The sequence below is a fragment of the Alosa sapidissima genome, chromosome 13, assembly GCF_018492685.1.
Source record: "Alosa sapidissima isolate fAloSap1 chromosome 13, fAloSap1.pri, whole genome shotgun sequence".
In the NCBI taxonomy this organism is placed as follows: Eukaryota; Metazoa; Chordata; class Actinopteri; order Clupeiformes; family Clupeidae; genus Alosa; species Alosa sapidissima.
In genome coordinates, this window is record NC_055969.1 from 2913596 (window position 1) to 2931660 (window position 18065).

Below are 18065 nucleotides of genomic sequence, written 5' to 3' on the forward strand. Positions count from 1 at the left end.
GCTACAAAAAAAGACAAAAACGTGAGGTAAGACGAGCTATATGAAGTTATTATTTTGCTGTCACTTCGTTTTATAACCCAGAAGTATGTACTTGGTATCAAATGATAGCTCTGTGTCTCCTCTTTAATCTGATATGCTTGCCATATCTATGCGATCACAGGTTTCGCGAGTAATCCAAACGAGAGTAATGGGTGCGCAGGTGAATGCAGAGAAGTAAAGACTGTAAATATGGTGCAATTTGATTTAATTTCATGATTTTTTTTTTATTTTCATACTTTAAAGCGATGGTTCGGAGTAATTACAGTGCATGAAAATGCACTGTTCTGTTATCCGAAGTCTTCTTATTATTATTATTACGCACTGTACTGTTCTTCCAAGGCAACATCAACAACAACAACTTCTTATTATCCCGCTTACCACTTTTTCCGTACGCAATTTCTCTTGAACAGTTTAACTTAGAAACTTCGTTCAAACTTTGTAACGTAGGTCTTCAAACGGACCAAGCTGCTATGTCTTTTCAACTTTGAAACTTTTATACTTTTTAAACTATTAAAGAAAAACTTTTTAAAAATCCCCATAGACTTAACATTGCCGATTGTGACATCATAATACGGCCGTTAAGCAATTAGAATCCTATGGCAGGTGTTCAGGCCACCTGCAGCCTCAGGCTTTAAGCATACAATCTGGGTCAATTAAGACTACACATCCTATTCAACTGTTTCCTCTGCGCAAAACTGTTTCAAAATAAAAGTCCTCACACTGTTAAACAATGTAACCCATTAAACTACTGAACTTTTTACATTCAACTTTTAAACGGTCTACTTTTAAACTATCATTAAACTATCTATCTATTAAACTAGCTGTCTCATCAACAACTTTTAAACTATCTACATTCAACTTTTTTTTAAACTATATACATTCACTAGCTGTCTATCAACAACTTTTAACTTGTCATCAACTACGTCAACACTTTTCATCAACTATGACTCCTACCCACTGTAGCTAGTTAGCATGGTTAGCAAAGTTAGCATGTTTACATTGCTAGCATTGTTAGCATTTTTAACAAAACTGCTAAAAATGATTAGCTAGGTTAGCTAAGTCACATAGTTAGCATGTTAGCATTATTAACATGTTAGTTAGCATAGTTAGCATAACAACTAAAAATGATTAGATAGGTTAGCTAAGTCACATGGTTAGCATAGTTAGCATGTTAACATTGTTAGCATGCTAGTTAGCATAGTTAGCATTACTATTAAAAATGATAAGCTTGGTTAGCTAAGTCACATGGTTAACATAGTTAGCATGTTTAACAAAACTGCTAGAAAACGTTAGCTAAGTTAGCTAAGTAACATGGTTAGCATTGCTAGCACTGCTATAAAACATTAGCTAAGTAGCATGGTTAGCAGAATTAAAAATCTTAGCATAACTGCTAGCAAACATTAGAGCCATTCCAACTTTCAGTTATCGTCAAATATCTACCTATACACAGCCATTAAACTATTTGAATATCAACATTCATTAAACTGCTAGAAAACGTTAGCTAAGTAGCATGGTTAACAGGTTAGCATTTTCCTAGCACTGCTATAAAACATTAGCTAAGTAGCATGGTTAGCATAGTTAAAAATCTTAGCATAACTACTAGCAAACATTAGAGCCCTTCCAACTTTCAGTTATCGTCAAATATCTACCTTTACACAGCCATTAAACTATTTGAATATCAACATTCATTAAACTGCTAGAAAACGTTAGCTAAGTTAACTAAGTAACATGGTTAGCATGTTAGCATTGCTAGCACTGCTATAAAACATTAGCTAAGTAGCATGGTTAGCATAGTTAAAAATCTTAGCATAACTGCTAGCAAACATTAGAGCCATTCCAACTTTCAGTTATCGTCACCTATCGTCTACCTATACACAGCCATTAAACTATTTGAATATCAACATTCATTAAACTTCCAGTCTGTCAACAACTTTTAAACTATTTACCTTCAACTTTTAAACGGTCTACTTTTAAACTATCATTAAACTATCTATTAAACTAGCTGTCTATCAACAACTTTTAAACTATCTACTGTCTATCAACAACTTTTAAACTATCTACATTCAGCTTTTAAACAGTCTACTTTTAAACTTTCAACTTTTATTAAGTTATGCAACCGCCATGTCTATCCTAGCATCACCGTAGTAACCATCTCTGTATTATCTGTTTTAACTATACATGATATTTTACATCACAACTTAAGCATTTTCATGCACTGGTAATTCCTTGGAATTGCATTTCTAGTTTCTAGTTATTCTTCCCACAAAATTTCTGCGTCTAATTCAGCTTTAACCGTTTAACGTAGAAACTTCGTTCAAACTTCGTAACATAGGTCTTGAAAAGGACACGTGGGGAATGTATTTTTCACTTTTGTAAACTTTATACTTTTTGAGATTAAAAAACAAGCTTATTTTTCCCCATAGACTTTGCATTAGACTATGACATCACAATGGACTAATTAACTTGATTTGCACCTGTATCAACTTCCAGCTGCTCACTACTAGGACCCATCAAAGGGCCTGTTAAACTGATTGCACCTGTATCAACTGCTTTCTGCTTAACTAGGCCAACTCTCTGTGTCTCTCCATTCTACAAGGATATAAGGCATATTCCATCCAACTTTCTATCCATTCATCCTCTTAAAACCATTCACTCATCCACCCATTAAACTATACATCAACATCCATTAAACAATCTGCCTATCAACATCCATTCAACTTTCTGTCTATCAACATCCATCACACTATCTACATTCAACTTTTAAACTATATACTCTGTCTCAGGCTTTAAGCATACAATCTGGCTCTCTTAAGACTACTATTTCCTCTGCCCACAACTGTTTCAAAATAAATATCCTCACTACAATAATTCACTATTAAATAATTTAACTATTTAAACTACTGAACTATTTAACTGTTCAGCCATTTCAACTGTCAGTTGTTATCAACTATGACTCCTGCCAACTGTTTCCAAATAAAAGTTTGTTTGGCATTTTATGTTAATATACAGTATGTTTATATTTTCATGCACTGGTAATTTCTTTGAAATTACATTTTCTAGTTTCACCCTAGGGTCCTTTGCACCATGACCCCGAGCCAAACACCCTCACAAAACCTTTTTTTCCGTTGGTCGAACCCTGGTCGAGTAGCGCTGTCAGAAACGAATGACGTTCTGCAGTCGTGATGGAACCAACTTTTATCTCGTAAATTACCCCACTAATAATGCCCTGAATGGTACGAAACTTCTACAGTAGTACAACTATGACCTTTAGTCCAATAACGAGGCATTAGAAAGTTTGTTTAAATAACACTTGCCTCTGCATCTGCTAGTATACTGCTGCGTCGACATTTCTTCCGTGATTTGGGAAAAGCCCGTAAAAGTCCTGGCAGGAAGCGATTACATCAACGTTTTTTGGTATATCCAGTTTTTAATATTTTTTTTCCGAAGTGTTTACAACTTAGTGTTAACTAATAATTGTTGCAAACTGGACTACGAACAAAATATTAGTGCATTTCTGGATCTACATCCTTATGCATGCTTCCTGCCAGGATGCTTCCTGGTGGCACATGATCAATTTTGACACACTTCTCCTAGGTGGTTCATCAGAATCATGTCAAAATTAGAGAACGCCACCACATAGCGACCACCATAGACAAAATAGAGAAAAGACACGTCAACCGTATTTTACATTACACTGTTGCCATTTTCATGCACTGGTAATTCCTTGGAATTGCATTTCTAATTTAAACTCACTATCGTTCAAACCATTCATTTACATTTTAGCTCGTTTATAGCAAATATCTATATAATAATAAGTATAAGTTGTCAAAAATGGAAATTATATAGCACAAGTGTCATTTGGGAGATCTACAAAAGAGCCTTATGAAGTTTATACGCTAAGTGGTTCGAGCTGAATAAGAATTAGAAAAGTGTGATAACAGTACAGTGAATTTTCAGGCACTGCAATAAGAAGCAGCCTAGGAATAACAGTAGTGCATTTTTCACTGCCCCCCCTCCCACGGTATGATCCGCGTACTATAGTGTTGGCTACTTGTTGATTTGTTCTGTAAGAAGAAGTTGTTTGCCATATATATTAACTATGCTGAAGTGTATTTCACTGTGCTGAATGTGTTTTTAGTGTTTTGCCGTAAAGAAGTTGTTAATGCTTATCATACACTGTATTGCACTACTGCATGCATTTACATCACCTACAATTCATCAAATGAATGAGGCAAGTCCTATGCAGGAGGCAGGGCAAGTCCTATGAAAGGAAATATTTTTGGCCCAAATACTGGGGGGGTCTGGGGGCATGCACAAAAATGTGAAAAATAACCCCAATGATGACATCGGATGACTTTTATGGGAACTATTGATACATTGAGATACATATTTCAAACATTATAGCATATTACAATACAGCCAATAAGGCCTAAAGAAAATTAATTTGTAACAGAGAAAAGTAGCATGGCCTACACAAGACTACACCAAATATGGCTGAAATATATAGGCCATCATGATCATTTTGCCAACAATGACATAGAACCATGGATTTATTCAGTTTATAACATGTTTTGTTTATAACTTCAACCAACATAAAGTTAACATTTGATTATATTATTTAGTATAGGCCTACTTGATGATAATATATAGCCTGCCCCCTAACAGTCCTCTGGGCCTATGTACAAAATAGTGAATCATGTGATAGGCCTACTGATATTGATACTGATTGAAGAGCAACTTGAAGGTTGTTGATATTTCAGTTCCAAAGAGAATCGAATTACATCGCTCCCTCTCCTCCCAAAGTAACATTGTAGGTCCTACACAGGTCCTCCTAAAATAAACGATAGGCCTAACTGGCTACTGCTCCAGGATTGTGTAGGTTACATCACTAGTTTTACAAGCACACACGCCAAATGGAGAGCTAGGATTAAAATGCAGACTGCACCTTTAAATATGCTACTTTTTTATCTATCAGCACAATGCTACAGTAGGCTATTTGCACAAAAAATTCAGCTCAATACAATGTGCAAGCATGGAAAATCCAGACCCGGGTATTCTAGAAAGATTAAGTGTCTGGCCGCGAACAATGTATTGGCCCAACTCGAGGAGTGGCACCAAGCATGCATTTGAAAATCTCACTGCATGCAATTGGATAACACTAGACCAATGTTTACTCTGAATGATTCCGGACTTCGACGCAAGTGGATAACACTACAACCAATGTTTACTGACCTCCAACGTTGCAGCGCTGTGGTCATCAGTTTAGCTCGCCTCTGGACAGCCTATAGCATACGCCGATTTGATTGGTTCCCTGGGATGCAAGGGGTAAAAGTTAAGTGCATCATTGCTCATTGCCAGTATCTCGCAGAGACAATTCCATTGTGCTCTTGCGAGAACTCTGGATTTCCAGGGTAATGTGCATAACTAATGTTTACCAAGTATGCCAAGCTTTGATCTCTTAGCATTGACACCATACGATTTCTCATGGCAATTTCTCATGGTGGCCATCCTAAAATATGTGTTGGATGACATGGGGTGCAAGGTTTGCGGAGGTAAACGGCTGGACAAACGCGAAATGACAAGGTGTTAAAGGAGAATTCCGGTGTGATATTGACCTAAAGTGTGTTGAAACATGTAACAGAGTGTGGACGTATGTCTCATAGCCCATCTCGGCTTGTCCCCTGCACTCCAAAATCTGGCGCTAGTTAGCCGATGCTACCAACAGCTTTTTCAATGGTGGTGCTTCGGCATTGGGCTAGCCATGCAAATAAATCACCGTTTTACACCATTTACGAGGCTCAATGTATCTCCACACTTCATTGGTAGACTTCCGAAGGGCCCTGACATTTAAAACGAGACATGAGAACCTTGAAAAAGCACTGGTAGTTTACTTACAAGACGATTTATGCAGACAGTATCAATGAAGGCTATGAGACATACTTTCACACTCGGTATCATGTTTCAACACACTTTAGGTCAATATCACACCGGAATTCTCCTTTAACTAAACAATTTAGTAGCCCTAAGGTAGACAGGCTTTGTGGTTAAAACTATAGGCTAGTCTGAATTAAAATTCAATATCAGCATCACGAGATTGTTATCATTATCGGAAAATCCGGACAGGTCAAACTGGACACAAACCCGATGCAAAAACCAAAACGAGAGGGGAAAAAAGTATTTTTAAATCAATGTGTTGGCCTTTACCGTTTCATGGCTTCTGCTGAGAAACAAATAGTTCGCCACACACACTGAACTTGAACCAAACATTCTTCAGAACGCAACTGATCAACCAGTCTGTCTGCTTTTACTTTCAATGAAATCAACTAGTGAACGCACTAGGTAGGCTACTTGCTGCATGATATGAATGAAAGATGTGAATTAGAAGCACAAAACCCGTCGTCATTGTCAGCGGCCTGTTATACATATAGCAATGGTCTGTGTTATACAGAATAAATATACCTCTGACCGACCACCCCGCCCCCCCTCCTTACAAGAAAACTCAGCGGATCTATACGAATTGCGTGGAATTCCGGATTAATCTGGAAGAATCACATCCCTGATGAAGCCAATGGGTGACAAAGATGAGCTGTGCTCCTACTCCTCTTGCCAGCTAGTGATCTTACACAGAAAGCAGACATATTTTGATCTGAGACAAAGTCAAATGTATTTCCTAAATATTTTTATTATTATTACAGAAGCACATCAGGTACCACTATGTAGGTGTACATCATCCAAATCTATCAGAAAAAGTAAAGAATTTCTAGGCCAGTAAAAACAACATGGAAATACTGCTAAAGAAAATATCTGATACACACAATAAAGAGGCAAAAGCACTTTGGATGTTTTATCAAGCTTTGTACCAATTCACTCATCAGCATCTCATTTTTTTTTATAAGTGTTCCGGATTCTGGTTTCAGTTATTACATAATCAACAAACATTTTCCATTTAACTTCCATGGTCTTTAGGGCTAACAACCAGCAGATACGTACCACATACTCCTGTAGTCACGATAAGACAACCACTTTGTAATCTCAGGTCTTACCAAGCTATCGCTATATGAAATGGGAAACAATCCTGTTTCCTCTAGTAAGCCAATCAAATGATAGCACTGATGTACCAAAATGTAAACTAAATGACCTGTTTGTACATTCAAGAGTATTTTCACAATAAAATGACAAAACAAACATTTTTTTCTGATATTTGAGAATTGCAATATGCTTATAAGTCCCTTTCAAGAGCGTCCCTCTTTTGTTCTGTAATACCAATCAATCTAAATAATAGGCATACAGTCATTCAACACAGAAAATATTGAAAAGGAGCAGGAAGGATATAGATGACAGGGGGACAGAGAGAACTTTATCAGCCATACTACAGAGAACACATCTAAAACTACTTTCTTCAGTGTAACAAATAAGCATGGGACAACTTGGATCACAGAGTGAAAAATAGTTGGGAAATATAGTGAGATGGAAGGGGCGTAGGTCGGAACTAATCTTCATCAGAAGAATCCCTGTCAAAGTTGTAGGCCATGAAGAAAACATCGGGTCGAGGTGGGACGAGGGCCTGGCCTGGTTTCACAATCTCAAAGCCCAGAAAGCTGAATGTGCGCACTAATTTTGCTACAGACACAGATGACAACATTTTGTGAGCAGTGGATTATACAATTTATGTTAAATGTAAATATGAATGTTAATGTCATTTTATAATATGAACTACATACCACAATCTTCTCTGTTCTTGTAAAAGCAGACAAACACGCTGACAACTTTAAGATGTTCTTCAGCAAACTCCAGAAGAGACACAAAACTAGAGGAAAATTCAGGCAATTAGACATGGTGATAGTTATGATAACTTAAAGGGGTGGTTCAGGATTTTTGGACATAGGACCTCATTTCCAAGTAAGCAAGTGTGCTATTTATTAGTGGAGACCGTTTTCAACACGTCGTTCTAATTGCAGAGTTCGCAGGTGCTAGGCTAGCGCAAGTCAACGGTATGTGCTAGCCTGCCACTAAAAACAGTCTTACCTACTCCAAAGGACACTCGAGGCAAATTCCAGACAATCGATGTAAATGTCTGTTGATAGAATAGTGTAAGAAATACAACTATCCTCGCATCGCGTTGCAATAGTTATACTTTGTTCCCTGAAGTTGGTAGTCGTCATTTTGCATCTCAGCGGCGGACTGATATTACCAAGGCTACTACTAGGTATCCCCATTGGAGTGCACTTTACTGTTTACTTTTTGGCGCAGTACTACTAACTGGAGCAAGTATAATTCCGCCGCTGCTAAGACACTAGTCCCTCAAAATGTAATGCGATCGTTGAAATGCAAGGATAGTTTTATTTCTAACATTATTCTATCAATACAGACATTTACATCGATAGTCTGGCGTTATAATTTATTTGCCTTGGGTGTACTTTGGAGTGGGTAAGACTGTTTTTAGTGGCAGGCCAGCACATACCGTTGAGCTTGCGCTAGCCTAGCACCTGCGAACTCTGCAATTAGAAGGACTGGATGAAACGTGTTGAAAACGGTCTCCACTGATAAATATCACACTTGCTTACTTGGAAATGAGGTCCTATGTTCAAAATCCTGAACCACCCCTTTAAATAAACTTACTTCTTAAATGACTGGACCAATCAACTGCACTGATCAGTATATGATTCACAAGTGCACTTCCTACTTCACCACTAACCTTGCAAGCTGATAATAAACTGCATTGGCAGGAAGAGAACCCTGTATTTACATTTAATGTATAAATGTACACATTCTTCTTGCTCCATCTGCAATTCTCTTATGCTTACCAGCGTTGCTACTACTGTTTTATTACTTCATTAGGCAAGGTACGAACAGTACCCCAAAATCTTTACTGTGAATAGTTGATGAGCATTAGTCCCCTACAGTATGTCTGCAACACAGCTTTGACTCTGATCACATAATATATAACATAGTATAAGAGATGTGATATTTGTGTCTGGAGTCTGTATGTTGTGAGTTACATGACTACAACCTCTGGATAACGGTTGTGTTTGTCTTCACCTCTCCTTGCTGCCCTCAAGCAGTAAGTCTTGTGGGATCTCCACATACAGGCCTTCCCCGCTAAGAACAGCCTCCCAGTGGATCACCCGTGACACAGTGGGGCGGCTCTGGAAGTGAAGTATTGCAGGGCGCCCACCCCCTCCCACCTCCTCAGTTACTGTCAACTTCATGTCCTGCAAAAGCAAGAAAGGATTTGAATAACACCGCACAAAAAAATAGATTCGAATCACGATTCAATCTACTGATTTAAATTTGATTAATGAAACACACTAAATATACATATTAAAGAAAACAATATTTTGCACAACAAAAACTGTCAAATGGTCAGAGATGAAGTGTGTGCATGTACTCACTGAATGCAAAGTTCGAGTTGCAGAAGTGTGATCCCGTTGACCATTCCCTCGCCCACCTGGGATCTTCAGGGGTGGGAGAGGGGCATCAGGAGCACCACAGAGGCCCTGGACCGTGGGTACTACTACAGTGCAGGGACAGGCTAAAGTTGAGAAAAAAGAAAAAAGCAGCAGAAAATTAAAGGTCACAACACCAATAGGAGTCATACCGTGTCAAAGCAGACAGATTCCAGAAAAATGGTTGCTGCACCGTTTCAGATTTAGCTCAAAAGTCTACACATAATGTTTAGTTCCCAAAATGAAAACCTGTAAAAGACAATTCCCATTAGGGGCCTCTGAAAGACAACACATTAAAGCAATCAAAAAAATAAAAAATAGTGGCATTAACGCATGATCTACCCAATAATCAACTAGGCCATCATATCCGTAAAAAAGTACTGCAGTTAGGCCTGTCTCAATGAACTTGTGTTTTCCAATTCCAAATTGACACCCACATTTACACTAAAATGAGTTAAAACATTAACTTTGTTTTAAAATGTGTGTTTAAGTTTGTAACTGTAAATGCAACTGATGTTTTCTCTTCCGAGTCTTTGAAATGCTTCTGAAAATCCATTGGGTCTGAAGGAGTAAACTATCAGTGTTAATGATCTACTAGTAACGTTTGCCTAATGTTATCCACTCGCACAAGTAGAAGTTATTGGTATGCTATAATTTCAGAGAAAATGGTTTCATTGTGCATTTTGAATGCACCTTTTTGTGTGTATGTGTGTGGAAAACATTCTTGTTTTTTGTTGTTCAATGATAAAAAAAATATATATTATTTTAGAGTTAACCTAACCTCAGCAACCAGATGTGTGTTCTATTGGATACCGTTTGGGTTTTATCCGATACCGGTGCTAAATCAATACTTTTAAAATGATGCCAGTGCCAAAACGGCGCCTGAACCAGTACTCAAAAGCATGAAATTGCTTTTTTGATTGATATTGTATATTCAATATATTATCAATACCTGTAGTTTCATTGCTTCTAGGCTTCTGGCTTGCCATACATTTAAATGTAGAAATGGCTTGCCATGGATGCACACACAATGTCAAACTTTCCTCTGTTTTCAAGTTTATCCAGTGCAGATGGCTTGCCATAACTTTAAAACTGTTAAAACGACTTGCCATGGCCCTGCCAGGTCATATGCTGGTCATGGACAACGGCAATTGCTGCCTAATCTAACATTGAAGGACTCTGCTTTCAAGTTTATCCAGTGTGTTCTCAAATGCTTCAATACATTTGATGTCTTCCCCCTTATTTGGGAGTGTTTTGATAATGGTTCCATACAATGGGCTCGCATGAGCTGTCAAACACTGTCTAGTAGCCTATGTGTTCACCCCTCTGCTTTAAGCAAATACATCTTGAAGTGTTTATGTTAACTAACTGTATAGGATGTGGTGCTATCAGAGCAATACCTTAGAGATGGCGCATGGCATGCAGTGATGCCTCGTATAAAAAAATGCTTTATATGAAGAAAAAAAATGCTGGATATTTAAGTGGCACTGAAATTCATGTTGTTATTCAATGTTGTTACTATCGTTTGAGTTTAATCGTTAAAAAGGGGCGGAAATTGGAAACATACCAAGTTGGAAACTTTCATGGGAATTAAAGGAAATTATGTGAATTAATGGGAAATTATGGAAATTACTGGGAATTTACGAGAATTAACTGGAAATGTTAAGTAATTCATACAAACTGAATCTCATACAAACATAAATATAGACATTTTGTTTTGTAATAAGCAGACAGGCATATACAGCAAATACAAATGTTGAGTTATTCATCAGTAGAACTTTGATATTCTTTCATTGAAAAACAATAATGTTAAATAAAATAAACATATTCCCTATGAAACCTAGCATTCGTGTGCCTGTTGCGAACCTTTGTGTGTTCCCAAACAGTGAGCAGTTGCACTCAGAGGCGGCAGAAGTTGGTGGAATTTGGAGGATGATGGAGGCTACCTGTGCAAGGGCCTCAGATCCACAAAGTCCCTTTCACCAGGTAGATGCAGATATGTACTTGCAAGACTGCCATATCCCATCCCCTTCCCAAAGGCCTTGTTTGCTATGGTACTTTGCCAGACTGCCAAGAACTTTGCCTTCATCAAGACCAAGGTGGTGAGACATGGTATGTGTCCATTATTGTGGCGGTACGTGTCCATTATTGCGGCGCGCAGACGCCTAGCCCTCTCCCCTGTCGCCACTTGTGGGCGTGTATAGGCTAAAGTGTATGATGTAACGTTTTATTTGATCTAATTACACAATTTCACCTAACGTAAAGTGGAGGTAGCCTACTTAAGACGTAATACCGTTACCATCTTGTATTCAATTCAATTCAATTCATCACAAATATCACTGACATGTTCCTCCAAAGCACCTTCTGTCTTGGTTCAAGTCGCCAACAAGGTCTTTTTGATAGGGTGCAGTGGCAAACTTGTTCTAAACTTAATAGCTTCGCCACTATATAGCTTAATATATTTTCATGAAACCAACACGATAAGGCGGAACAAATATTTCTGGCTGTATTTCTGGTATTGTTCCGGACCGGAAGACTAGAGCAAAGGAGAGAACTTGTTTACCGAAGATGCACTTTCATTGGCTAACCGCCTCGAGTTAACCGCTCTCATCAGTTCAGCAGAGCCCAACTTCTTGACGTGCCGCCTCTGTTCGAATGGCCGCGCCGCCTTCCCAAGGTGCATTGCGGAAGCATAAACCCCCCCATGCCACTCTCCATAGGAAATCAAGGCTACTGAAACTCATTTGGAAATTGTTTGTAGCCTATGCGTAATAGCCTATTTTGCCTGTCCACGCCTTGTCGTTTTAAAGTCGGGATTTGAAATGTTTGCACAATTATAGCCTATTCTATGTAGAAGAGTTAAACGGGAAATTTGAGATAGGCCTTGTCAGCAACAGACAGGTTCGTTTATAAACAGGGTTGGAATTATAGCGCAAGCCTTTGAAGATCTCCATATGGATAAAACTTAGGCTACAACCAGGTAAGGAGTTTAGCACGTATCCAGAAATATTTTTGATAAGAAATTATTTATAGGCATAGGTTAGGCCTACAGTAAGTCTGTAGGCTATGGGATGGATAGCCCATCTGAATGTTTTTGGATGCCGCCTGTGATTTATTATTTTTGGGCATAGCTACGGTATAGGCTAAATCAAGGGGAAATAATGAGTACGTCTATTCTAAAGTAAAGTCCACAAAAATAGACTTGATAGGCCCGCCAAACACTGCCGGAACTTTAAGAACGAACGATATTTTGCGTTCCGAACCGGTTCAGGTTGCGTTCCAAGACCGATATGTTGGTGGCGGAACGCATGCAAGAACGAAAACGTTAAACATAGGCCTACCTGAACCGTTCGGAACGGAACGTTTGAAAAATAATTTTGTTTTCAAGCCCTGAATAATAGTAAACCTAATTTTTTTAAAAACGGCAGTAATCATTTCTGAGGTTTTCGATGGATTCACCGTAGGTCGGAAAAGTGGAAAGAAGATTAGCTTCAAGGCTATAACTTTGTTTTGTTTTAGCATGACTGTTTTTGAAGATGATCATGTATGGTAGCTTCAACATTAACACGACTTGGTGAGGATGATATTAATAATAATACATAAATAAATGTTTAACTTTGATGACTTTGAAGGCGAAGGAAGTGTGAGAAGAATTTGTGTGTATCTATCATAGAGCTGGTAAGTCCCGCCCTTTCCGCTGGACCTCTAGATTGAAAAATCGTCAATGCAAGTGAATGTGAGAAAATAATTATTTTCTGGTCCCGTTTGATTTGTGCCATGAATGTGAACATATGTTGTCTGTGAATTTTTAATATAATTTTTCATGTTACGAGTTTGACAGTATAGTATATGATTCTTCGGCTATCAGTTGTGGAAAAGACATAACGAGAAAGACTACATGTCGCCTGTGACGTGAGCTAGCTCTAATCGCTAACATTAAATGAGATGCTAGTTTTTGTAACGGCAGGAATAAACACACATGGTAACAAAAATATTTGAAACATGTCTAGCTTCACTCAACACATTAACACTACGATACAGTGTGATTGTAAAGTTGTATGGTTCACTGTGTTCAAAGTCGATCTTAATAACCCTCTCGACCAACTGATGGTTGTTATGGGAAACTAGTGATCTGTCGTCTAGCGGAAAGTTGTAGTCCACAAAGTGCTCTCACACAAAGTTTAACCGCATCAAACTTCTACCCGCTCAATTGTAGCATTCTTTACACGAAAATTTATATTAAAAATTCACAGACAACATATGTTCACATTCATGGCACAAATCAAACGGGACCAGAAAATAATTATTTTCTCACATTCACTTGCATTGACGATTTTTCAATCTAGAGGTCCAGCGGAAAGGGCGGGACTTACCAGCTCTATATGAGTTACAAGATTCAGATTCTATGGCTAACGTCACAAAGTTAAGTGTGAGTCTGCGCAGTACTGGGGGGACCAACTGAAAAATTGTTCTATTTGACTCAGTGCCCTCCCACCCATAGACAGTAAAAGAAATGGACGAACAGACTCCGTTGTTTTCAATGGGAGGGCACTGAGTCAAATAGAACGATTTTTCAGTTGGTCCCCCCAGTACTGCGCAGCCTCACACTTAACTTTGTGACGTTAGCCATAGAACTGAATCTTGTAACTCATATGATAGATACACAGAAATTCTTCTCACATTTCCTTCGCCATCAAAGTTAAACATTTATTTATGGATTATTATTAATATCATCCTCACCAAGTCGTGTTAATGTTGAAGCTACCATATCATCTTCAAAAACAGTCATGCTAAAACAAAACAAAAAAGTTATAGCCTTGAAGCTATCTTCTTTCCACTTTTCCGACCTACGGTCAATCCATCGAAAACCTCTGAAATAATTACTGCCGTTTAAAAAAAAAAAAAAAAAAAAAAAAAATTAGGTTTACTTTTTTATTATTAGGTTGCCTCTGTGTAATGCTTTACCTTAACATACGGTCGTGTATGCTAGGTTTTGCTTACGAGTTACCGTCATAGACAGTACGGTGGACTGAGCTTCTTATCCAAACAATACGGTTATCTCCCTACGGCGCGAAAGAGAGATTATGTCAAAGCTAGCTTCCCTCCAACCGATCAAGCTAACCATTCTTCTTACGGGTAACCAACGTTACGGACGAGGTAGTGGAGTCTGTTTTGCCTTTGTAGTGTTTATGTTGATTACACAAAAGCTACAATATCAGCACAGGATATATGTTATATGAAGTTATGGTATTTCAAAAAAATCCTACAATGAATGGACTTCTATGGGAGTTAGCAGAGAGGTGGTCCCTCCAGCCTACGTCGATTCTTCTACTTCTGGGAATTCGCCTGCCCCCTTGCCTCCCACTGAAAACGACGGAGTCTGTTCGTCCATTTCTTTTACTGTCTATGGCTTTGGCGCGATGGACACGAGCCGTTACAGTAAAGGCTTCTACATACCTGACGCACCCGACCGGTAGCGCGACAATGTGACGTCAAAATGACGTAGATCTCTCTGGCGCGCCAGGGTTTTGGCCGTGTAGCGCGAGGTAGCGCACCACTCATTTTTTTTCAGACGAGCGCGACAAGGCGGAAACAGGAAGATGGACTAGTTTGAGGGCAAGCGAGTTGCAGTGTTTTGTTACAGTCGTGAATTTTTAATAGTTTGCTGGATAAGTTAACAAAGTTACCAGTGAGAGTTGCAACACATGGAATTAAGAGGAAAGAATAGAAACGATTTATTTTCAAACAAAGGATATCTATTAAGGCCTGAACAAAATCTCTTTACACTTCAGGAAATTACACAAACTCAGCCAGCTGCTAGCTAGCTAGCTAGCTAACTAAACTGTTTAAATTATTAAAATTTCCCTCGGGATGACTAAAGTACCTATCTATATATCCATCTATCTATCTATCTATCTATCTATCTACCTGTGCACACACCTTGGAAACTACATGATAATGATGATGGTAGTTGTGAATAGTAGCAACCAAAGTCTGAAGTACCATCACAGAGGCTAGCTACTGGTGTTTCTTACTGCAGCTTCTTCTGCTGTGTAAGTAGTTAATGTTAGTCTTTTCACAACAGCGACACCTCTGTTCAGGAGAATATTGCAACTAGTGTTGCGACCACCAGCGCGAGTATAAATCATAGACAGTAAAAGAAATGGACGAACAGACTCCGTCGTTTTCAATGGGAGGGCACTGAGTCAAATAGAACGATTTTTCAGTTGGTCCCCCCAGTACTGCGCAGACTCACACTTAACTTCGTGACGTTAGCCATCGAACTGAATCTTGTAACTCATATGATAGATACACAGAAATTCTTCTCACACTTCCTTCGCCTTCAAAGTCATCAAAGTTAAACATTTATTTATGTATTATTATTAATATCATCCTCACCAAGTCGTGTTAATGTTGAAGCTACCATACATGATCATCTTCAAAAACAGTCATGCTAAAACAAAACAAAAAAGTTACAGCCTTGAAGCTAATCTTCTTTCCACTTTCCGACCTTTCCGGTCAATCCATCGAAAACCTCTGAAATGATTAGTGCCGTTTTGCCTCTGTGTAATGCTTTACCTTAACATATGGTCGTGTATGCTAGGTTTTGCTTATGAGTTACCGTCATAGACAGTAAGGTGGACTGAGCTTCTTATCCAAACAATACGGTTATCTTCCTACGGCGCGAAAGAGAGATTACGTCAAAGCTAGCTTCCCTCCAACCGAACAAGCTAACCATTCTTCTTACGGGTAACCAACGTTACGGACGAGGTAGTGGAGTCTGTTTTGCCTTTGTAGTGTTTATGTGGATTACACAGAAGCTACAATATCGGCACAGGATATATGTTATATGAAGTTATGGTATTTCAAAAAAATCCTAGAATGAATGGACTTCTATGGGAGTTAGCAGAGAGGTGGTCCCTCCAGCCTACGTCGATTCTTCTACTTCCGGGAATTCGCCTGCCCCCTTGGTATAAATGGTTACGGTGCTTCTGTGACGTCACATTGTCGCGCTACTGGTCGGGTGCGTCGAGTATGTGGGACGTTTAACTGTGGGATCTTGCGACTGTGGCTACAGTAAAACCGTGCATAAGGCCTCAAGAGCCAGTGCTGATAACGTTGCTCCTGCCATAGCATTAACAATGTATGCTAATGACAAAACAAAACTTATTCTTTCACACAAACATAAGGGCGTTTGAGGGCGTTTTGGGGCGGTAACCAGGTATGCCATGCTGTTGGAGGTGCAAACAAACGCTGCATCGCCATTGAGATCACATAGTAAGGAGCTGGCTCAATGGTTATAAAAGTATTTTGTCGCGTTTAGTTGAATAATGAAAGCGCAGTTTTTATAGGCATCAATGTATGTTCACTGCTGGCTCATTGGCTATCAATTTGGTAACAGTTAACGGGCTATTTGACGTCTTTAGAACACTAAACATATCGGAGGTGTCAAATGTTGAATTACTCCAGCCTAGATTTTTTTGACGTTAAATCACTCCTGTGATGTATTACTGCTGTCTATCCAAAGTAAAGTGCCTGTTTCGATGTTAACCGGTGGTCAAATCAACCAAAATCCGATTTTGTTTGCACCTCCAAGTGGTCTGTGACGTAGGCTAAGTTTGTGTGATAGCCTGAAATCAAATATCTGACGAAATATATTTTTTCCCATTTGACTTGATAATGCTCTGCCCATCCGTTATTTAAAATGTCACATATGCCATTATTATACCTTTCCGTGATAACGTTAAGGTTTGGCGGTTGTTAAACGGGGCCTTTAAATTGACCCTATTCCCGCAACGCCTGCGGTTGCTTGCTTAGCATATCATTCCTGCTTATCGTGACGTTAAGATTATCTTACTGACGCTGGTTAAATATATCGAAATAGACGAGGCAAGAAATGCTGAAATAACCAGAAACGTTAACATTACAATACATACGCACGAACCGAGTACGTTAAAGGAAAACTTCGCTAGCACTTTCATGTTTTTGAGCAAACTTAAGAAGCTATCATACGCTAGTTATCGCTAGCTGCTACCTGCCTGTAATCGAAGGGAGATATGGTAACGTTATATGGTGACACTGTCGTAGGTTAGAATTACAGTTAGTTGTATTATTTATACAGCACATACGCTTCAGAGCATTTATATAGTCATTATTTTAAGTCTGGGTTTCCGTGATTGACATTTTGTTATGCTAACAGCTACTCGTTAACTGGCTAAGTTACCAGCTAGCTACCCTCCCCCACAGCATTTTCCCATGTTTACTTACTTGCCAATCATGTCACAAATACTAACGTTACTGTCGTTACTTAAAGCATCCATGATGGTGTGGAACTGTTGTTTTCCTTCTTTTTCGCGAGCAAAGCAATGACTGTTTAGTATCCGCTGGAGGTTGGATTTTACCATCCGGCCTCGGAGAGGGAATCGAAGGCCTGACTGCTCTCCGCTATAGTGGGTTCAGAAATGAACTCGTACGTGTAGCAACATTGAGCAGCATCTACGTAGCAAACACAGGGATGTGTGAAGAGCAGACTTGGGGGCGTCTTTTCGACGAATGGAAAAGTACCAAGACCAACGGAAG

General features: G+C 38.9%; 1 protein-coding gene across 1 annotated transcript; it reads right to left on the reverse strand.

The window, feature by feature from the left end:
- Window positions 1-6703: 6703 nt before the first annotated feature.
- Window positions 6704-17994, reverse strand: oaz1b (ornithine decarboxylase antizyme 1b). Its single transcript, XM_042060593.1, is given in 6 exon segments — window positions 6704-7659; window positions 7761-7846; window positions 9079-9251; window positions 9432-9518; window positions 9520-9571; window positions 17754-17994. Coding segments are annotated over 6 exon segments (666 nt in total). The 5' UTR covers window positions 17891-17994; the 3' UTR covers window positions 6704-7528.
- Between the last annotated feature and the right edge of the window lie 71 nt (window positions 17995-18065).